Here is a 23,806-nt window from a genome sequence, read left to right as displayed (position 1 = left end):
GAGTATCAGCAGGCATTCTTGTTATCTGGCAACTGTACTGGCTCTGTTCATCATGACATGAGAACAAAGGAGTGTGTGTGTGTGTGTGTGTGTGTGTGTGTGTGTGTGTGTGTGTGTGTGTGTGTGTGGTGCAGCTCTCTCCTTTGAAAGCTGACTCTCTAGCTCTGCCTGCCTTCATAGGTTGTCTGTCCTTCCACTCAGCATGTGTGTATTTGTGCGGCTGCATGCACAGACCTGAAACAGTCGGGGCCTCGTGCCTTGCTTGTAGGCTTGTTAGCCAGCCTGGAGAAGAACCAGTCAGCCGCGTCAGATGCAATTTTGGTTGAAATTGGGTCAATAAAAAGCCCCTCCTCTCCCTGAGCAGATGGAGCAGGGCTAGTGTAATCTCCTGCCTCCTGTGGGTCTGTGTGTGCATGTGTAATTAGAGCTTACCTTTATGCAGTGCAGGCTGCAGATGAAACGTTTGTCTCCTTCTGCTGAAGCAGTTCAGTCCACTCACTTTGATGAGCGATAACCGCACCACACATGTTTAGTAAAGCTGAGAAATAGAAAGTACAACTACACTTGGTTGGTTGTTGTACAAGATTTAATATGTGTGTCTGTGTCTCTGTGAGTGTGTGTTAGATGGACCAGTACCTGGACCAGTGTGTGCTGTTACAGTGGTAGAGGATTAACCTGCTGAGCAGCAATGGACAGATTACTAAATCTGGTTTGTGGTCAGCTGATAAAAGCGTGATGCTGTGGGTGGGTTCAGCATCGGGGCACTCAGCTTCTTTTTCATCCAGCTCTTTTTATTGTTTTTCCAGCAGTTAAACACATAAACATACGCAGGTAAACGTGCAGCGTTGCTCCCACCGCTTCCCTCCCCAAACACTGATATATACTCAGGGTGTGCACAGATCACTGTCAGGCAGTGGGCTCTACACATCAAACACAACATAATCATGAAACCATATCACATATTCTCAACATAACTGATGAATGGCTGCCAGGAACCTGGGATTTTCCAGCACAGCCTCTGATGGTGAACCTAATCGTCTCATCACGTCTCTAATCCGCTTCCCAAATGTTGGGGGTCGAGGGTCCTCCCACCTGGTCAGAATCGGTCTTCTGGCCAGCAAAGAGGAGGACGCAGTCGTGTTCGATTCACGCGTATTCAGAGGTGGATCAGAGGGAATCAGACCAAGCAGTGAAGTCAGAGGGGTTGGTGGGTCTCAAAGATTGAACTCCATGTAACTTTGGACACTTTGTGGATGGAGCTGGGGTCCACAGTTTGTCCTTAGACCAGTGGAGACGCTGTGCGATATTGTGCCTAAGAGACACTGATGAGGTGGAGATGATCTTTAAACCCTGTAGCCAGGTTGTCTCTGGTATTGTTTGTCCCAGTTCGCCTCCCATCTGTGTTTAAGGCCCTCTAAGAAAGTCAACCTGGATTCATTAAACACGTTTCACCCAGGATCTGTTCCAAGTCCATTTTCTTTTCAAGTCTGATCCTTTAAATGATGGACTTCATGTCCATTGGAGAAGGTGAAGGTTAACATCCAGGATTAGATGAGACTAAACATCTAATCTGCAAATATCTTAAAAATACCTGAAACCTTTGAGACGACTCTGCAAAGGAAGCAAAGCCGGTATCTCCCATTGACTCCAGCCAGCCGTCAATGCTCTGTGTCTAACTGACGGTGTAAACAGGTGGGCTTTCCTTATTGGAGCAGCAAGCCACAGCTCAGGAAGATTAAAGGCTCTTTTGAATTGATTCCAGATTAGAAATGAATGAATAACCTGTAGAGCTGCAAGACAAGTTTGTTTAGTTGAGCCACCCAACCGCATCTGGCTCCATTCATCCAGTAAAGCAATGGCCGAATATTTGCTGCCCAGTAATGGTGTAGAAAGTTTGGAAGGGACTGGCCACTGATTGTCTGAGGTAGCTGCAGGGTTTCTTTCCTTATCAGTGGTTGTTTTTTGCTCCATAGACACTGAGATAACTGACTATCTGAGTTGATAAAGTTTAGGGACATTTTCATAGAGTTAATCGCTCCTCCTGCAGAAAGGTAGTGTTTCCTCTATTCTGTCCTTGTTTTGTTTTAAATAGTGCAGTCATGCAACCTATTTAATAAAAGCAACCTCTTTGACCCTCATTCTTTGGATAATTGTGGTCCCATTTCTAAACATCACTTTCTCTCCAGGGTTTTAGAAGCGATCGTCACTGAACAGCTGATTGCTTACTTTGACTAAATGAGGCTTTTCAAACACTCCAATCAGGTTTCTCAGCACAGAGGGACGAATGAGGCTGGCTGCTGCCTCTGCTGGTAGATCGTCTGTTGTAGTTTCATCATTGAACACTGGATAACTGTATTTTATTGATTTAGTCTTGTGTATATAAGGAGAAATGGAGTCATTTAAAATGTAAGAAACACTGTAATCATTAAAGAGTTCAAGTAAACTCGTACAGTCACATCTTGTTTAAATCACCTGGCTGTGTACACAGGCAGGAAGGCCAAAAAAGCCCATTTTCTAAATGCTGGTTGGTCTACATGAATACTGTAGATCAGTGGCACATTTGGCAGCTGTCGTTTTGCCTAATGTGTATGTGAGAAATAAATTATGAGCTCAAATATTAAGCAGCCCTGAGGGAGGGAAGGTAACAGGGTCGTTGCTGCTGTCTCCTCTGAGCACCACCAGGCACTTTCCTACACGTTAGACCTGCTACAGCGACTCGATGCTGGGCAACATTTTGCCAGCATCTGGTGAATGTAGCCGCCTGCTAATAATACTGAATGGAGTTGCTAATAATAGCAGGAGTAATGGCACTCGTAGTATTGTCTCCTTCCTGCTATGTTGTCATTTTGTAAACACACGATTGTCAGTAAACTTGTGTTGAACGGAGCTGAAGGGGAAGGAAGTGGAGGAGCAGAAGTGAGGCGGGTCAGTGGCGAGGGAACAATCTGAAAGGCGAGGGGAGAAAGTGAAAGACGCTCAGTCAAAGAGCGCTGTGAGGAAATAGGACGGTCCTGCGTCACACAGAGAGAGCGAGAGAGGAAGTGTGTGTCAGCTGGCCCTGCCTCTCTCCCTCCCTCCCTCCCTCCCTCTCATCTCTCTCCCTCCTTGCGTCAGCAGCAGTTAAAATGTCGGCTGTGTAGCTAGTCCTCCGCTCTGCTCTCTCCCTCTTGGCCATCTGTCTCTTCTTACCACAGGAGGAAACCGCACTCTGTTGCTCTTCCTCGCCCGTTCTTTTTCACTTCGTCATCCTTTTCTTTCTTCCTGTCTCTGCCCCGGTTGCTGGATCAGAGCTAGTTTTTCTCCAAAGCCATCGCCTCTCAGTGTTAGTTTGGATACGGAGGACAGAGGTAATGTTACACTTTTATATCCTCTGCTGTTTCGGAAGAACTGTTGTGGTTTACATTTTGAAGCAGGCCTGAGTTTGATTGATGAAGTAACGCATTTGAGTAACACATACTGGCTGTGAACTGTGGAAACTACCCACAGCTTCTATTCTGGGAATGCTGCTCCGTCCTAGGTGTTGTCTTCTGGGGTGTTTGAGTGTTGGAGAGCTGCTTTTTCTGCCTCCGCTTGTACCTGCTCCAAAAAATGTCACGTACTTTGCCCGTCCTACATGTGTAACGACTGCTGTGGAGCAGAAGCTGCCATTAAGCTGTAATGAACAAATATAAAAGGCTGTATTAACACAGATGTTCCTGTACACGACGCGTGTGATCCATAATCACATGGGATACTCAGTGGGAACTACTCTTACTAAAATGTGTTTAGCAGCAAATTCATCTGGTTTTTTGTGAACTCGGACAGAAATCGCAGTTGGAAGAAGTGAGAACTTAACCCGTGAGACAAACCGGGAGCATGTAGGCAGCTCCCTGATCCAGGACCGGCTGATCCAGGACCGGCTGATCCAGGACCAGCTGATCCTGTTTGCTTCTCCAAAACTACCAGAGAATCAGATTAGCATATCGCTGTGGATGTAAGACAGTAATGATGAGGCAGCTTAAAGAGCTGTGGATATTGAAGCTAAAGGTGAAATCCAGCCAAAGCATGAAAGGAGTTTATTAGAAACTATTATACAAATAATTTTATATAATAAATTCTACAGTTTATTAGATGCTGTGAGATTCTGCAATATTGCATATGTCGTCCTTGTATCAAATTGCAGGGCTCCAGCAGCCGAGGCAAACGGTTCATTACTATGTACGACAGCAGTTTGGTTTGATGACTCCAGTCATCTACCATCAAAGTAATGAGTAGCTTTGAACACAGCCTGTGGATTTCTGGAGTAGAAACCGTTGTGTGTGTGACCCACTTAGACAGCACCGCTCGTCAGCGCAGCACTGCACCAAGATCAGATTCACAAATCTTATAAATCTTTTGCGTTTTTAGACATCGCAAACATGAAAAGTGCCCAACACGCTCTTGTGTTCGTGTAGAGAACCTACAGACGACGTTGTTATTCGGAGAGCTGAGCTGCTCGTTTGCTTTCAACGCCATGGAAGAATAAATCTCTGATACTAAGAGAGGTTTTCACTTACAGTTGAGCCTCATTTGGATTTAAAGGTCATTTCATGTTTCAGGTAGGATCATGTCTGTGTTGCAGAGTGTTGTTTGTGCGGTTGTGTAGAGCACAGTTGTGCCGTATTGTCCCCAGTGGAGGAAGATTCTTTGAAGTACAGCAGCCCCTCGCTATAACACGGTTCACCTTTCGCAGCTTTGCTCTTTTGCGGATTATTTTTGTCGATTTTGCAGGTTTTTTTTGTTTTATTACAGCACATTGTGTTCTGCGTCCCGATTGGCTGTAGACCATAGTCAATCAGTCTCGTGCTGTGTCTCCTGTACAGCACAGAGTGCGTTCAGCTTGTCAAATTTACATAAATCTTCGATCCCAGCAGTGTGACTCTGCTGCACTGTATGTTTGTACGTTTTCTCCCCAACAAACACAACAACGTCGATGAAACGTTTTGCACCATCAAAGGCTCCTGTGGTAGCACCCAAAGGCAGAGCAAGATGCTAAAGGAAGGTAGAAGTTACTAGGGCAGGGCAATATGGCCAAAAATATTTATTGCGATATATATTTAAAAGTTGCGATAATGATATAACTGACGATATAATTTACGTGAAACAAAATACTTTACAACTCCACAACTTTATTAGTGCAAAAAAAAAAAATCAATGTATTGTCACTTAAACAAGCAGCTGTTTATGTGCATTAAAGTTATATAAAAATGTAACAGTGCAAATGCAAATTCCAGTTTAACCAAAAGGCATTTCCAGTGGAAACTGGCCGACATATCCTCAGCATAACATGTATAACATCCACAAAACTTAAGAGGTTATACACACACAATACGGTAATATTATGTTGAAGCACAGCACGTATCACTCCGCGAGGCTCCGCCTACGACAGCTGTAATGCTCCGACAATCCATCAAGCGGTGCGGCTTCGTAGCTTAGCAGAGTCGCACTGAAACATCTGACGGCTTTTCGAGCGCCGTGCACATAAAATCGTTTCGGTAATAACGACGGCCCGCTAGCACACGCTACCAAAAAATGTGCTTTGTTGTGTATCTGACGGACGAAAGCTACACCAGTTCCACACCACTGAAGCTGCAGCATTTTTACAAACCAGCTCTGGTTCATCGTTTCATTCAACGATCCGCTTTCGCTCTTCTCGTTCTGCGTCGCCGCCATGCTTTTTCCGCCATGTGCGTATGAAAACAAAGGCACTGCACATGCGCGTTTTACCCATATTCTATTGCGATATCTCATTTTCTTATCATTGCCCAACATTATACTGGTATTACTGGTATGATATGGCCCAGCCCTAGAAGTTACTGTATGTTTTAGATTATAATATAATACTGGACTTATTTTTCCACGAATGTTTGAACTCTGAGAGAGTTTAAACAAGAGACAAATGTGTGAAGATGTTCACGCCTGTCTGAGTGTATAAAGTGTGTAGTGAGGTTTTACAGCCTTAAAACTTTATAATAATTGTAGAAAATAAAGCTGACTTTGCTGATGATCGTGGGTTATTTTTAGACCGTAACTCACGTGATAAACGAGGGAGCGCTGTGCAGTGTACAGTTTCCAGTCTGTGATGATTGTAGATGCTGTATCATGCGCTTCGTTGATGCTGATTGGTCCATTATGTCTTATCAAAGTCAAAGACAGCGCAGCCATCTGCCAGGAACGTTTAGAGCATTCCTCTGCTGACGAGCTGGTCAAAGTGCCACAACTACTACCAGTGATTGGCTGACCATGAGACTGTGCTTGATTGGCCAACCACCTTGCCTAACCTGAAGCCAATAGAGAACCTACTGATTATTATTATCAAGAGGAAACAGCAGCAGTCTGATGCAGCAGACATGCAGCTCTGTAGTTCAGGCTTTGCCACAGTAATGTGGGATCACTGAGGGACAGTACTGGTGCAAACCCAGCTTTGCACTACGCTGCTTTTGAGTTATATGATGACATTTAGAATAATTGTTGACAGCGACAGTATAGTTTGTGAAATTATCAAATGATACTGTCCATGCACAGTATCGTCACCTGGTGTAGTCACCTGCAGATATCACCTGGTCCACTATCTGAATTCATTTACAAAGTGATGGTTAAAGGACGTCTCACTCTTCATGGGTTCATCGGGTAACTCGCAGTCACTGAGGGCCCTTACTTTAGTTGCTATGATACACAATATCTCAGCTGTAAAAACCCTGCACTTCCCAAGTGTTCCCAAGAGCTCCCAGCTGGACGTTTCCAGCTGGTAAAAACACTTTAGTATGCATGCATGTGTCACGTGATCCAAGCAGATGAGATCTGTAAGTGATCATATAAGTTTGTTTATTCAGCACTCGTACAGTTAGCAGTGTTCTATAGCACAGACATAATGTGTCCGCTGTACACAGACCAACACTCTGAGTGCATTTATGTGGATGCTGTGGGTCATTACTTACTGTGGATTCAGGCTTTGATCCCTGAAACACTGACCCTTCAGTGGAAGCATGCTAAAAACAGCAACACAAACAACTTTAATGAGACTCACTAAACACCAAATGTTTGAATGCACATCTGTCAGTGTCTCCTAGCAGCACAATTCACCGAGTGAGGGATGTTTGCACGTGTAGGTGGCGTTCTGGGCCCTGGCTGAGCAGTCAGGGCGCTCTGATGGTTCACTGGACATCTTATTGATACGGAGAGTCGAGAGGAAACTGCTCATGTGTGTTTCAATTTGACGCAATCTTTTTCTGATGCTCGTTCTCGCTCTGTCTTTGATGAGGCAGCGGCTTCCTTGAAGCTCGCGTGTGGTAACCTCTTGAGGTTTCTTAGCGAGGCATGAGCTCATAATCTCCTCTTCATTCTCCTTTACAATCTATTGAACTTCTGTCAATTATAGACACACAGCAGCAGAGATGTCTTTGTGCTCACGGGGACTGATCTGCTTTCCCAGCATGCCGCTGTGCCGTGTCTGTTCTCCCGAGATGTTCTGGTTCCCCGAGAGTTTTCATTGTATTTTTATCTCTAAATACAAGGACCTCAGTGTGTGTGTGTGTGTGTGTGTGTGTGTGTGTGTGTGTGTGTGTGTGTGTGTGTGCCTGTCTTGAATCAGTGTGCAGTGTCTTTAAGAAGATGGAGGAGCTGAAGTCCTTTCAGAGGGAGGCGATCAAGGTTTATTTAAAAAGTTCCACTCTTTAATCCAGCAGTCTCAGTGATTTACCACTGATGATTTAAAAACATAATCTCGTCACGTTTTTATGACTCAAGCATTTGTTCATTTTTAATTAAACTCATTTTAGCATTAATTGTTGTCTTTAGGAGAACAAAGTGTTTTTTCTCCATGACCTGGACTAAATGCATGAACACCAGGCTCTGAGTTTCAGCTTAGAGAGCACCTGCATTTGTTTTACGAGCCAAACCCATCGTGGTGAAGTGGAATGTAGAAAAAATCATTTGATCTTTGCTTCTTGTTTTTGTTTTTTCTGATTGATGCAAGTCAAAAATGTTATTTCAAATATAATTTGGTGAAGTTTGTGATTCCAGTGTTATTTATAAAAATGGACCAAGCATAACTTCTGATGTGTAGGACAGCTCCAGTATCTGTTTATAAAACCTTTCCATGGGTTCTGTGTGTGTGGGTAGACTCACACAGTAAACTGTGTAAACTCAGTGGGTAAACACTCACCTGAACACAAGACTGACGCACGTTTTGAGACCTGAATTTGGGCTCGATGTTCATTTTCGATGGCCGAGCTTTCTGAACTGTTCGGCCAGTTTTGAAATTCGTCTTGAATCAACGTGAAATGGAAAAATTAAATATCGTTTTTTTGGCATTTGCCTTAATTACATAGTGACGAGGAAGACAGACTCGAACCCAGGACACTGCTCTGTGGTTGCTGCTTACCCGCTGAGCTACGCTGGCACAAGCGACGTTGTGAAATTTTCTTTCACAATAAGCTGTTGAGAGTGCCGTGACTCATCAGCCTTGCACCTGTGAATTGCATATAACCTTTGCATTTCCTCTGCTGTTGCTAAATGATGCAGTCATGGAGGCGTCCACAGACAGATACTGAAGCAGTGGGGCAAAGGACAGAGACCAAAGAGAGGGGTCTGAGAGGACATGCACATAGCTGTGGATGTTTCTGAAGACATTTGTGGTGATAATGAAACATAAGTGTGAAAGGTTTAACCTCCTGCTGCGTCCTTTAAACAACCTGACGGTGCACGCTGGGCAGTCTTGGTTTTTAGAAACTAGTATGTTGCAAATCATTTCCTGTACCTTTATAAAATGTCCTGACTCATGTGTTGACCATTGGTTTTGTTAAATAATAATTCAATGCTTCCCATAAAAAGGGAAGATTGTGAATTTGAGATACAGATGACGTGTTTCCTGCTACTGAGTTCTTCTTTCTAAGATCAGCTGGAGACTATCTTTAAATCCAGCAGAGTCGCAGAAAAAACAAGCAAGACTAGAAACGGCAGATCTGCTTGTTGGACCTGGGTAGACCTGCATCACCAGGGTCCAGAAGAACCCTGGATAGACCCTGCTGGCCAGAAATGCTGATGATGTATGACATCCTGGACACTTGTGACATTTGTAACCCTAACCCTCTTAAATACATACAATGCTAGCAATTGCATTCTGCTCGTAAATGCTGGAAATATGATCTGCATGGACAGAAATAGAGTTGCACACACACACACACGATGTGCTTCTGCCTCCTGTGGGTGTGTGTTTGGGAGCAGAGCTTCACAGCAGCCATGGTTTTCACCTCTAATCTCTCCACCAGACTGGCCTCGTTATGTAACCATGAACCCACAGCAGCACAAACATGCACTCGTCCACTGCCGTGACCCTCGTTCTTTCATGTTTCCATTTAGTTTTGTGACTGGTCGACTGACGTCAGGCGCTGAAATATAAACGTATATATTTCTATTTAACGGGATGCAGCCGCTCTCTGCGCAGCATGGGCAGCTGAGCCATAGGCTGACATTGTCAGAGAGCGTGTGCGTGTCTTTGTGTAAAAGCGGGAACATCAAAGTGGAGTGTGCTGCCTTTCAACTGTCAGCCTTCCTCTGCTCATTAATTTATTCATCACTCTGGAGCTCCTCTTCATGCCCTGCTCTGCGTCTCTGTCTCTCTTCATCATGTCTCCGCTCGTGCTTTTCCTCCCTAATCTTTTCCATAGCTCTGTTATTTGTCTCTCGTTCTCCCCGTTTCCTCTTCCTACATTTCTGACATCTGATTTCGTCCCATTAGCTGCAGCTCCAAATGAATCGTACCTGAAATGTATTGTAGAATTGAATATTTCCATGAAACACTGAGATCTAAATATACTCTGGTGACATCTGAACGATTGCTCGCAGAAACGAGCTCCACCATAAAACTGCAGCTGCTGACGGTGATGTGTTTTCTTTACAGACATTTAAGCCAGTGGTGGGGGAGCGCCTGTTGTCTTCAGTGGCAGCAGTGGAATTCTTATTGGACCGGCAGCTGGACTTCCTGTCAGACCACTCAGCCTACCATCCGTACCAGGTATTCACAGCTGGACGGGCTTTTTTCATCTCAGTGTTGGTGTTTGCTGTTTCGATTACGCAGAGATTGAAAAGACTACACCAGCAGCTGTGCTTTTCTATTTCCAGATATTTGCTTTTACGCACATACTTTCATTAAAATGTCTGAAAGTCAGGTAAAAAAAAATCCTTGAGATGAATTTTTGTTTCATGCCACTTGTTCAGCATTCCTGCCTCTCGCTGTGATCACGCTTATTCGTGATATTAAACAAATTTATCAGACGTATTTTAGGATCTTGTTGCATGAGTCACTGCACTTGGCCCTACTAACCTAAAAGCAGAATTTAGCGTCTTCATTGTAGTTTCTACTACGTCACTGCACTTAGAGTGGTGCCATAGACGGTGATGAAATCGACCGTGGTCATAGTAGCAGGAAACAGCTTGATAAGCAGTGGAAGGAATTTCCTGCTGATGCAATCATGCATTACAGTTATTATTTGATTTCTATTCACTCTCTAGACTTTCATGTCTCATCTCCACATATGACAAACACATACGTGTCCAGGCACGCGTGGACACACACAGGACTTTAACCCTTTAAAATAATGTGAGTGTCTGCACCGATCCGTCATCATCAAATAAGAGAAAACAGACGGAGAGTGTTTCTGGTGGTCAGCCTGCCAGGTGCGCGGTGGCACAGATGGGCACGTTCGTGACGCTTGTTCATCTCCTGAACTTTTGTCCTGCAAGAGATTTCTGTCAGGAAGAGTGGAGGGAGACAGGGTGGCCCTTTAACACAGAGTAACACAGACTTGTTAGTTAGTAGTAAAACATACAGAGCTCCTGGGAATAGTGAGCATGTCACCTGTACACCTGCAGGTTGAACAGCATTACGTCATAAATGTTTTTGATGCTAGTTCATGTTGTCTGTTTGTCTGCAGAAACACTTGACAGGAACTCGGCGCTGACAGCGAGCTTTGAGTGGTCTGCTGTTACATTAGCACACAAACCCACACTGCAGATAGAAGTGGTCAAGTGAGGCTGATATATGTCTGATATCCATCTATTGTAGGCCAACAGTGGGTCACTGTGTTTGCAGGAGCCTTGGATGATGAAAGCTATACAGTGCACATCAGTAACACCTTGTTTTGTTTGACCAACAGTTTAAAATCCACAGTTTGTCTGTTTAATGAAGAAATGTGTCCTTCAGCGATTATGATGGGTTGGATATACAACTGAATAGCAGGTAGTGAAGGTGCATTCAAACTATTAGATAGGAAGAAACACTGAGTAGGCCCTGGACTGGATGAGCGGAGGACTGATCCACTGATCCGCTGATCGGGTTGTAGTGTGTGCAGGTGAAGAGCGTCAGCTACGATCATGAATCTAAGGCTGAATGTCAGGATGTATTCCTCATAGGCTGGGTGTCAGAAGAAAAAGACATTCTGGGGTAAGTTGGATAACGTGGTCGTGAGTAGAAATCGGTGGCTGCAGCTCATTGGACGCGTAGGCACAGGAAGTAAACAGACTTCTCTCTTTACGTGCCTCATTCATCCATCCATTCATTCAAGCACTTGTTTAAAGTGCTTTCTATGATTACACTGACAGAGGGAGACTGCTATCATAACAGTCTCCCTCTGATGGACCCATTAGAGAGCAGGTTGGTCTTAATACCCTGCCTAAGAACATTGGGCATGCAGACTTACCTTTCAGTGGGTAGATGGTCCCGCTCTACCTCCAGGGCTACAGCCGCCCCTGAACAGAGGTTGATTAGATGGTGTTGGGTCGATAAGGAGGGCAGTGGATGTTGTGAAAAGGCTGTGGTCAGTATAGAGTGACGTGCAAAAGTGGATGAACGTACACACAGGTGGACTGCATGATTTTCAGAAGCTGCAATTTGAAAGAGGGACTGTGAGGTGGCAGTAGCTGCCGGGGGAGTGGTCAGGGGCTAGTTTGTAGGATGAGTTTGGAAATCAAGAACTAAGACAAAAGGCTTGGATTACATGGTGGAAACTAACGAAGAAAGAATGTTGGTGAGGGGAAGATTTGAGCTGGGCGATGAGTGGTAGGGACGAGTCACCACATGACTGATAAAGTACTGCTGAGGGGAGCTGCCAGGAAGGTGTTTGATCTCATTACTAACTTCTTCCTCTGGAGCCTACAGAGCAAGAGCCGCGGTTTAGAATGAGTAAAGAAAAGTCAGGGAGATGTAGACAGTAGACAGGAGTACTGGGAGACTAGTATGGCATATAGAGAGGTGGGAATGGTTTATAGTGAGTTATAGGCGAGGCTGGATACCAGAGAAACACAGTGGGACCTGTATCAGCTGGCTGGGCAGAGATCAGGGATACAGATGGAAACATAATGAGTGAGAGGATGCATGAAGAAGTGTACTGTTACTGGTTTTAAAGAGCAAAGGTGATGTGCAGCACTGTAGTAACTACAGAGGGACGCGCTGATGTGATGCTCACGGGGCAGCACTGCAGGTGTGCTGTTAGCTTTGCGAGTGTTTATGAAGACGTTTAGAGAAGGAACTGCACTTTGTCTCGTGGAGTTAGAGAGACTATGATGGTGCCAGGAGAGTAAATGTGGTGCTGCATGAGGACGTCAGGAGAAGAGAAGTATGTGAGGATGGTGCAGGGCATCCACGGGGATAGCGACACAGTGGTGAAGTGTGCAGCTGCTGGATTACACCAGCATCTGCTTCGAGCCCCTCAGATGAGGTCATGCAGGAGTGTGTGCGGAGTATGATGTTTGCAGACGGCAGAGAAGAGAAATCAAAGTCATTAGAAGCAAGACGGAGTTAGAGAGAGAGAAGCAGGTGCCGATGAGGCTCTTACACCAAGACAGGAGGCTGAGGATGCTCAGATGTTCATTGGGAGTGAGCAGCATTAGAAACGAGTCCATCGGAGCAGCAGTTCAGGCTGAGACGGTTTGGGCATGTGCAAAGCAGGGATGGTGGAAATACTGGACAAAGTGTGATGAATGTGGAGCTACTGGGCAGATTTCATGGATGTGGTGACAGAGGAGGATACGGAGGACAGGGTGAGATGGAGGTGAATGATCTGCTGTGGCAACGCCTGAAGGCTGTAGCTGGAAAGAAGAAGCAGCCTATAAAAATGAGATGAAACTGAAACAGCCTTAATAAAAATGATGAACAATCATAGTACTTTGTTACTTTTGATATGTGTGCCGCTGAGTGCTGGTGCCTTTTCTTTAATGAGCGGAAATGAAAATGGCCACGTCGTTCCTGCTTTACTCTACGCTCCAACCATACTGGTCCCATTTCTGTTGTGGCCAGAAGGCTCATTAAAGCAGGAATGTTGATTTGAAATGAGCCTTCTGGCTGTCCTGTCCTAACCTGCTCACAGCGACTGAGAGCAGCGTGGAAACTCAGACCTCCCTGCTGCCTTTATGCGAGTGATGATTTTCATCAAGAGGATTTCTTTACTAAGAACGTCAGATTTGTTGATTTTGAGCACATTTTGTACACATTGTAACCAAATTAAATGTGCTAATGAAAAATGAGTCATTCATAATTATGTTGGATACAGCAGCCATGGAGGGACGCTGGCTGTGGAGCGCAGGGAGGTCTGTCTGCTGGATGTAACACTGCCAAACCTGAACATGACCATAAGCTGCGTGTGCAGTCTGTCCTCTGATTGACATGTTTGCACGTGACTGACTCACACCTGCACATTAGCACACAGACACACTTGTGCTGTGCGCGCTTGGTGTTTGTGTTCGTGTCAGTGCTGTGCAGCTGAACGCAGCTTGTTGTATTATGTTGGCTGGAACAGTGTGTTCCTCTCGGTGCCTACCTAATGAGAACTGTTCTGCACTCACTGTCTTGGGCAGAAGTTCATATTTAACCCAAGTCAAAAAAAGCAACATGTATTGTGTTTGCAGTCACACAGAAGTTGAATCAGCTGCTGCCGTGATTTGTTTTATAGATTTCCACACACTGTACAACTTTTATGCATGATGTAGCGTGATTGTTAGAGTAAACAACACGGCCACTGAATGTGCAAATACAGTATATCAAAATTAGGCATGCAAATCCATCCATGCTCTTCCACTTATCTTTATCAGGCTCGCGGGGGCTGGAGTTTGTCCCAGCTACCATAGGGCGAGAGGCGGGGGTGCTCTGTGGACAGATCTGCTCACAGGGGAGAGAGACGAGCACCCACATCCACACCTGTGGACGATTTAGAATCACCAGGTGACCTCCCCTCACCCTCAGCTGGTGGCAGCAGATCGTAGGGGGCTGCTTGGTTGTTGGGGCCTCTCTGTATCAGTATAGAGGTCTTTACCTTTCAATATTAAATGCTTTGGGACAACTCATTGTGATCTGGTGCTGTATAAATAATATTGAAAGGAAGTCAAATGAATACACACTTCATGATAAACCACATGACTACAATATACACACTGACACTACACAGTCTGCCACATGAGTGGTGACTGAAACAGGAAGGAGTGTCAGGTTGGAGGGGGCAGTGCTGACTGCAGAGGAGTTGTAACACACACACACACACACACACAATGCAAATTCCTCTATTCTTAAATCACTCATGTTCACACAGAGCTCCCCGTTCTTTAGTAAAAACAGTCGTGTGTCTCTCACTCTCTGTGCGCTGCAGCCTCAGAGAGTTTTATTTCTTTCTTTTTGGAGTTGGACAGGAAGAAGAGAGTGGGAGGGGGCGGGGACTGCAATCTGTTTGGCATAAACGCTACAATGAAGTCAGTGTTTAGTGGGCCAACCCAGGCTGCTGCTCAGTTCTGTGTGTGTGTGTGTGTGTGTGTGTGTGTGTGTGTGTGTGTCTGTTACTAGAAAATTGTGGTCTGAAGCTGAAGAGCAGCAGCCAGATAATAAAACTGTTAGTGCTGACTCACCAATCTGACCAAACGATGCACACACTGTGTTTCAGATCTGTCGCTCCACCTTTCTGCAGAGATGCTCTCTGTTACTCTCACGTACAGCAGAGTAGAACTTTACTTCATGTGATCATTAAATGCTCCTAAAATGCTTCAACAGCACAAACACAGTGGACAGGAGCAAGCTTAGGAGGCAAGTGCTAACCACATAGCATGCTTATCAGTCCAGTATCAAAACAGCCGAGTCATATAAACCACAGAACAGATGCTGTCCCGCTGCCCCAATTTATTACTAGAGCACCAAATACAGATTCATCTGTTAATAATAGAGCCGACCAAACACAGTTTCCTTCTGTTAAGTGTAAATTCACTTTGAAAAGTCGAGTCTGATGAAGGGGATATGGGGTTTAGGAGCTCAGCAGGAACATCCAATGGAGATGTGGCTGGAAACCACAAAGTACCAAGTATTGGGTTTCATGGAAGCTGCTGCCAGCCCGACCCGTTGATGGTGTCATGAGGGGACGTTCAGTATTGTTCACATTGCAGGATCACTTCTGTGTGTTTAAAATTAAGAAGTTTTCTTTGTTTTCCTCCATGAATGTGACTGTTGGGGGAGGAAGGCAGCAAGCCGCTGACACACCCATTTTAATAGTGTTCAGCTGACAGCCTCAGAGCAAGTTTCTGGCTTTATGCCCTGCAGTGTTCCTAATACAAAAGCTGCTCTGTGCTGTTGCACAGTCACCTGCTGTGTCTGACTGAGACTTGTGTGGGAGACTATGATGCAACGTATGTAAGAGCGCCGTAAAACCACGTGTATAGAGTCAGCACTCAGATCTGACAAAACAAAAGCTTTGGAAGTCTGCTCGTCTTTGCCAGCTTACATCACTCATTCAGTTTTGACTGCCGTCAGAAAAAGGAGTCAAATTGTTGCTGGACTCGAGTTAGTTTCAGAACATCGTTTCAAACTGACATTACTGCAGGTTTGAAGCTTCATACTGACTAACAAACCAGGCAACATCATAGCCCCGCTGTTCACACACAGAGAATAGTGTGTGCGCTCACTGGGATGGATTACGAGTTAGAGGAGTCTATTAACAGAGGTCATTAGTCATCAGAAGGACAAACTCTAGAATATGAGACACGCTGCTTTCCACTGGGCTATTTTTAGGCTACACTGGTTTAATTTGGAGTTAAAAAAGTTTTGAAAGTAGAGCACTGCAGCAGGATCAGCGAGGGAGGGGAAGGAGATGAAAGAGAAGGTGAAATGAAAGCAGCCTCACTTCCTGCCTCTGTGTCTTTTTGACTCCTGCCACTCTTTATCTGTGAGGAGACGTACACGGACGGGTGCTCACACCCAGTTCTTATCTCACAGTTTTGTAAACAGTAATTAACAATAGAGAAGATTATAGATGATCTCATATATGAGAAAACGCTCAGAGATCAGAGCAGCTCTGAGCTGTCTCAGCCCGTCACCAGGATAAGGAGCAACTCGTCTTATTTGATTGAAACACCAGTAATCCGTTTTATTCTGGAACATCTCAGAATGGATCGTTACTACACGAGCTGTAGTGCACATAAGCTCCTGACTGAGCTGCACGGAGCTGTGAGACGGTGTGGTGTCTGTGGTTTGGTTACTCGTCGTCTTTTAGCATCCCTTTGTGTCTGTGATGTCTCTGTCTTATACCTGTTACCTTTTTACTGTCACAGCAGAAAATCTGTTGTTATAGAAAAACGTAATTATTGATACTTTGAATGTGTTACAGCGAAGGGATAAAGAATAAAAGAGCACGTAGTAGTGTGCAGAGTGAGGGCCTTATACTGTGAAATCAAAACGAGGTCACAGAAGAGTAAAAACTAACACTTTGTGGTACAAAGTGTACATTAATACATGAGTCGGCTCAGAGGGATGAGCGGGCGGCCGTATGATGGTGAAGAGCGGCGAGCTGCAGCCCTTGGCCGCCCTTCCCCTCTCTCACTCTGCTGTCCTGTCACTCTTCACTGTGTCTGTAAATAAAGCCAGCAAATAATTTAAAAATAAATAACCAGTACACTAGATCTAAGAAACTACTCCAACAAGGTGTCATGTAGGGATATGTGTGTGTGAATCTTTCTGGTATTTGTTTCACTTGGTTGTGGCTCGGTGCCACTGACAGTAGAGCTTCACAGCTGTATGAAACATAATATCACGTCTCTCAAAAACACTTCATTTTTTCCTGGTTTCTAGTTTCAGACTGAATCTGGTTTTTTTATAAACATCATCAGATTTTGACAGGAGTTGGATTTTTAGATGTTTTCAGTCACTGCGGTGAGAATCCGCTGATGTCTCAGCCATGGTGGTAATGCTGGCGCTTTAGATGCTGCGTCCACACTGGGCGGGATTTGCTCTGATGATGTTTGATGACTTCAAGTGACGAAGAGAAAAATAACCAGCGGCGATGCGAGATGGTCCCGACTTTTCTCACCTTGGAGGTGTGCGGTGACTGCGAGCGCCAGGGCAGGATACGATGGCTGACACATGACCTGCTTTTACAGGATTACCGAGACAACCAAAGGATGACACGTGTGCAAGTAACTGCCATCTGCTTCAAAGCCACCTTTGACGAGCAGTTTGCAGCTTTATATAAATAGTTTCAGCGGTCATCGGGATATAAATAAACTGAATGCACAAAACAACAACAAAGAGCTTGTATCTGTGCCCCAAAATAAGGTCGTTAAAACCCTTTTTCCTGTGCAAGTTTCTGTCATTGTAGTTACTACTGCTGACTTCACCCACAGAGTTCAGCTCCCCGTGCTAGCTCTATCATGTTTCTGCTTTAGCTTTTACCAAGACAGGCCTTTGCACAAATAAACAAGCACTGCTACCCTTCCCAGAAGTCTGGACTGAGGGAGGAGACTGCATTAGTTAGTATTTAATCCTTTAACAGCCTCATGTTCAGTCATTAAACAACAATGCTGCTGTACATCGTGCTAAAGCTCATGTAGACGATCAAAAAGGCACGTTTTTGTTGACACGACTGCTGTATGAACACGCATGAAAACATCATAAAACACTGAAATGTAATGCATTAGAAAAGAAGTGTGATGTGAAAACCTTTATTCTGTAGATATGAACTGAATTAAGCAGGAAAAGTGTCTGAAGATTATTCCAGGCTTTTTATCTGAACCCACAACATACTGTGCGAGTGACACATCCATCAGAGGAAGCAGGGATGTTAGCAGAGGCAAAATCAGTCTGTTATTACAGACGGAAAAATCCAGAACCGGAAAGAAGGATCATTGGATCTTTTCATCACCCACATTCCAGCAAGTACAGTATGATGATCCCAGTCTGGACTGAGCACAGGGTGTGAACCATTCATCAAGGAAGAGACGTCTAGATTAGACTTTGCAGAAGATCCACGAGCTAGCAGCAGCCTGTGCAAGAAGGACACGGAGGCTCTGACACACTGTGACGTGTGGGCTTCACTTACATAACTCTTTCTTTTCTTACATTTAGGACTTTTGTGGTCACGTTAATAAAGAAATGTAAACATTCTAAAGAGTTATTAGCTTTTGAAGTTGAAATGAACACGGTGGCACCGGTAGCTGAGAAACCATCGTCTGTGTCAGTCTGGTTGTTTCTGAGCTGGCTTTGACTCAAACACGTGTTTAATCATTTGCTGGTACTTGTTGGTGTCTTTAAGGATGAGGTGGACAGTCAAAGCCCAGTGTTAAGAGACAACCCTCAGCTCCACGAAGAAGTGAAAGGCTGGCTCAAAGACCAGAAGGTGCAGGAGATTTTTATGCAAGGTAAGTCTTTGTTTGGACTGTGTGGTCGCATTTTAGCATGCCGTCTTATTTCGCTAAAGCTCACCACGTCAGTGACATCGTTACTGTAATAGTTGTTGTATAAGGAACATGCAGTGGGACTATAACTGCAGTGGGAACTGTTTCCTGTGGCTCGCAGGTCCCTACTCATTAAATGGCTACCGTGTGCGTGTGTACAGACAAGACTCGGCCACCCAGTGGTTCACTGGTATCATTACACATCACGACCTCTTCAGTCGAAACATGGTCGTTATGAATGACCAGGTACGTGGATGCACTCACACACAGTTATGTGATGTTATTATTTAAGTAGTTTTACACTGTGTGAAATGGATCGAAAGGATGGGACGTGTGACCTTAACCTGAGACACACCCCTCTGTCTTCATCGTGTTTAAAATAATAATCATTTACAGACGTTTCATCTGATTTCATCTGCTATTAAGAGACAGAGGCAAAAGGAGTGGAGTTTGACTTTTCCCGTTAGCCTTCAATGAAAGCAGGCATGAATCTGACACCGCCCAGTTACTGATTTACACTGAAATCAGATTGATACCATAGATGGATCTACTCAGTCTCAGAAGTGTTTGAATCTTAGTCACCTCAGGGTCAGAGGCCGTTTTGGTGTATCTACTCTGAGGCTGAAGGATACCTGTAATGGTTGGTTAGCAGTCTGCAGATATTCTGTTCTTGCTATAGACCTGTACATGCAGAGTAACGTAAATACTCTAATGATGTTGTTTACATTTGCATCTGTTCATCATTTGATATCATTTGAATTCTCCAAGATACGAGTGTCGAATGAACCTGGTGTGTGTGCTCAGGTGCTAGAGCCTCAGAACGTGGATCCATCCATGGTCCAGATGACCTTTCTGGATGACGTTGTTCACTCTTTGCTGAAAGGGGAAAACATCGGCATTACCTCCAGGCGCAGGTCGCGATCCAGTCAGAACAACAACGCTGCCCACGTGAGTACAGACACAGAAGCAAATATGACATACAGTGATAAACTATCTGTCACCTGTGCTGTAGGTACTCAGTGAAAAATTAGAAATGAGGAATAAAGATGGATTGTATGCAAAATATTGAGTTGATGAGGGTGTGGAGTTGAGACGAAACACACAAAGCTGTAGAATAGCAAAGATTGGTGTACTCATGACTGTCGAGCTGAATGCATCCAGCACGTGGCTTTTGGTGTTGTTTCTGTTAGCGAGCAGCTGCTGCTTTTCATCTAATCTCAGCATCATCTGCATCCTCCTGTGTATCTGTCCGTGTCAGAGACATTGGTCAACACAGATCTCTGAACGCTCCGCGTCGTCATCCTTATCCTCAGCATTCCCTGAACAGGGCTGTGGCTCCGAATCTTCCACAGAGCTGTTTGACCAATGTCCTTCCTTATTTTCTGTGTTCACCGTATCTTTAAATTGCCAACTTTGCCTTTAACGTAAAAGTTTCTATGAACCTCGCCTAAGAGGTTAGACACTCAGGCGCTCTGTTGTTCTGCTCACCTCTCGGCTCCGTGTAATGTGCCTGCGGTGTCAGCAGGTGACCATTAAACTGTGGTGATGTAATGTCAAGTTGCCACGTACTCGTTTGAAGCAAGCTGGTGTAAGGAGCTAACGTTGAACTCTTAGCCAGTCCCGCAGTCAATAACAACATTTCTCCTTGTCCCACATTTTCTTTGTGTTCATTTCATTTTGTTATTTTTCTTTTTATTATTTTTTCCTGTTGTCGTTGACATTTTAAAGATGGCGGGAGGGAGACCCGGCGGGACCACTGGCAGCACTCAGGTACCCCAGAACCCCCACTGCTACACCACCTCCCAACCCTCCAGTCCTACACTTTCTGCAGTAGAACAAAGCTGACAGACGTCCTCTGTGCTCAACATTTTCACACACCCCTAAATCTAACTCAGGCCCAGGGTTGTACTTACAGTGTGAAGCGCCGTGATGCGATTACTGTTTTCATTTGGTACTTATAAAAGAACAAGCTGAGTATCTGCAGTGGAGCTCTAATTCCACACATCTGCACTGAGATGCAGTCTGGAGCCAGCGTCACACACTGGGACAAAGCTGGAAACACGGTCAGTGATCAGCTTCAGTGGAAGCGGACTGATCTGTCTTCTCAGTCTTATAGGTTCATTTCTGTAAGTCAGGTTTTATTAAATACTACTGGCTGCCTCAGCAGGCACTCGGTCACATCAACTATCAATAGTTTTACTCCATTGGTCTTTTGGACTGCTCGTGGAGTAATCGAATAAGCAGACAAATTAAACTCTGTGAAGGTAAAACGTGGAGCTCTGTGACAGTGTTTGTTAAATGAATATAGCTGACCTGCCTAAATCATCTGAAACGTATAATATTCGGCCATTAATTCAGTTTAAAACGTTTTCTGTGAACACAGATTGCATTAAACCTAAATCTGTGCTCTGCAACGTTTCACATGTTCATTAAAAGAGTAACCGGGCCAAAGTGCTTCTCACAGCGCCATCTACTGGCTGCTTTAGCCTCCGCCACACCCCGGGTAATATAGCTGCTCCCAGCTGTGACGGTGTGTGTGACCACAGAGGTCAGTGCAGCAGTGTGGGGTTGCTTTTTGCTATGCCTTTCACCAAGGATTAGATCACGTGATTCAAGAACTACCTCTCACAGACACTGAATGTGCTGTGCATCATGTGCCTGGCTGTAGGTTCTGTCCTTATCAAAGCCACGGTTTGACCGCTTTAGCACGTGTCCCTCTCACGGTCAGCAACGGGACAGAGTGAATAAACACACTGGCACAGCAGCCTCCAACATGTCAGTCAAAGTCTGTAGGAGTTGTGCTAACAGGAACAGACTAAGATCGACCACACGGCGCTGAATGTCAGTGTTTGTCAGCTTCTAGTGATTACGGGGAAATAACCACGGGCCCATGTTGGTCATGAAAAGTGGATAGGTGCTTAGTTCAATGACTCACTCTGAGGCAACTTCATTGACCTGCTGACGCTGGGAATTAAGGATAACGCTGACTAATGGGAGAGAAAGGAGCGCCCACTGCCACAAACAGGAAGTGAAGCCGCAGCCTGGTAATGAGGCCTCGGTGTCAGCCTTCACAGCGATGGAAACAAAAAACTCCTAAAGACCTCATTTCACTTATTTCACTTACAAATGGTGACGTTCTCGTGCAGCACAAATGTAGCCAGATCGGCATCACTGTCATCTATAATGAAAAACATGTCGTTTTCCAAAGCAGAGCTAAGCCTAGATAATCACATGCAGCTCGTTTATTGTAAATACAAATTGGACATTTAGCAAATTTAGTTCCTTGTAAACATCTTGTGAATTGCACTGACTGCTGTGTTGCATAGTACTCTGCTGCATGCGTACAGTAAATCGTATTGAGCAGGTGTGCTTTCAGGGACAGGGGTTATCAGCGTGCAGACCCCTGAACACCTTCAGCAGAAATAGATCAGCAGGTGCAGCATTGTCTTTTACTATACTGGTTACAATCATTTGAGCGTACTGGTTTGTAGGTTTTCATCTACTTTACAGACAAATGCACCTTCATGTTCTCTGCAGCTCTGGGACCTCGTTACCTAATATACCATAAGAAGCAGAATGACAGTGTCTTTGTTGCTGTGCGAGAGTCACAGTATCAGGATGTGCTGGGGCAGTGATGCTGTCACTGATGAGCTCTCTCTAGCCTGAGATCAGCTCACTGCCCTGCACTCTGCAGCCTATAAAACCCAAGTTAAGGACAGCTCCAGTCATCCGTGTGTCATCTTCCATCACTGCTGTGGGGGCATCATAGCAATATTGTCCTTCCTGTCTGCTGTGGGTCATTTGAATGACAGTAGGCAGTGACCCTCAGTTGCAGTCGGGGATGTTAACTTTGTGCTCTTTCACACCAACCCCCCAGCAGACTGATAGTGTTAGCTGTGCATCTTCACCCACCAAGTTAAGTAGTTTAAACTTCACTGACATGATTTCACATATTAAACTAGGCAACTGCATAATAGCTACTGTCTACCAGAAGCTTCTGTGCTGTCACTGGGACCCAAAGCCTGTCGGGTAACCTCAACACTGCACAGATGGAGGTTTGTTCCTGTCCACGTGATAAATAGGAACATTCTCTGAAACTAGAAAGTACAAAGTAAAGCCTGATGACTCCAGCCTGTTGCAGGGAGTGTTCGTGTCTGTGGACGTTCCTCTGACTGAAGCTAAACTCAGGCGTGTTTTAAATTAATTGCAGAAGTATATCAAGCAGTCATACATATCTGACTGTCGTATAGATACCATATAGAAGAACGGTGTGTTTGTAGTAGTTGTTTCAGTGTTCCTTTCTTACCTCATAATCTGTACAGTTGCTTCACACCCATGGTAGCCCAGTTACTTCTTTTGTTTGTTGATGTCATGTGTAAATGTGTCAGCCAATGCTTGATTGTGTGCAGCATACAGCCTGCCAGCCGTAACAGTGAAACCAGACAATAGAATCTGATGTAGGCTTTACTGATGTTGTTGAGGTGCACGTACTGGTGGGTAAACTCAGACTTGTGTTTGTGATTCTGTAGATTCTGTTCATAAATTGAATTTGTTATTTATTTCTGTTTTCATTCTTGCAGAGTCATTACACACGAGCCCAGGCTAACAGCCCTCGCCCCATCATGACATCAATAGGCCCCAACTCTAAAGCCTCACAGGGCATGCTGGCCTCCCAACAACTGAGCCAATCGCAGCAGAGTCAGCAACCGGCCAGCCAATTACACCACTCGCCTGGTGGCAGCGGGCGAGAGCAGAGAGAGCAGCGCATCTCTCGTTCTTCCAGGAGGAAGGGATCAGATAGCAGCGTTCCAGAGGAGGAAAAGGACCGAAGAGAAGAGCCCGCAGGGCGAGGTGAGTCGGGTTTCATCACAAGAGAGCTAAAACATGCACACACGTGAAGGCGTTTCATGGAAGCCACTTAAAACTCCAGTTAGTGGTTGTGGTAAAAAGCCCAGTTTCATGTCATATTGAGAACAATAAATCGAGTCAAACAGAACAAATATCATGCCTGTGTCTCAGTGAAATCACAACAGCATAAATGCTCACCTTTCACAAAGTGACTTCACCAGAATGTGATGTCACGGTGGCTTTC

General features: G+C 44.9%; 1 protein-coding gene across 3 annotated transcripts in view; it reads left to right on the top strand.

The window, feature by feature from the left end:
* The window catches only part of LOC146662991 (jumonji domain-containing protein 1C-like), a 120,548-nt gene that overhangs the window by 71,196 nt on the left and 25,546 nt on the right, over nt 1-23,806 (top strand). The window contains exons 3-8 of one of the 3 annotated variants that reach the window (XM_085415573.1): nt 9,920-10,033; nt 18,573-18,678; nt 18,836-18,960; nt 19,519-19,662; nt 20,443-20,484; nt 23,295-23,565. In XM_085415573.1, coding sequence (XP_085271699.1) covers nt 9,920-10,033; nt 18,573-18,678; nt 18,836-18,960; nt 19,519-19,662; nt 20,443-20,484; nt 23,295-23,565 — 802 coding nt within the window. Of the gene's footprint in view, nt 1-9,913; nt 10,034-18,572; nt 18,679-18,835; nt 18,961-19,518; nt 19,663-20,442; nt 20,485-23,294; nt 23,566-23,806 lie in introns of those variants that run through there. The other 2 variants (XM_085415572.1, XM_085415571.1) reach the window with 2 other exon arrangements.

The sequence above is a fragment of the Rhamphochromis longiceps genome, linkage group LG8 (genome assembly GCF_057381845.1).
Source record: "Rhamphochromis longiceps isolate RC_006_pf linkage group LG8, R_longiceps_female_GT1.1, whole genome shotgun sequence".
Classification (NCBI taxonomy): Eukaryota; Metazoa; Chordata; class Actinopteri; order Cichliformes; family Cichlidae; genus Rhamphochromis; species Rhamphochromis longiceps.
Note: the sequence above shows the minus strand (reverse complement) of the source record. Positions and strands in the feature narration are given on the sequence as shown.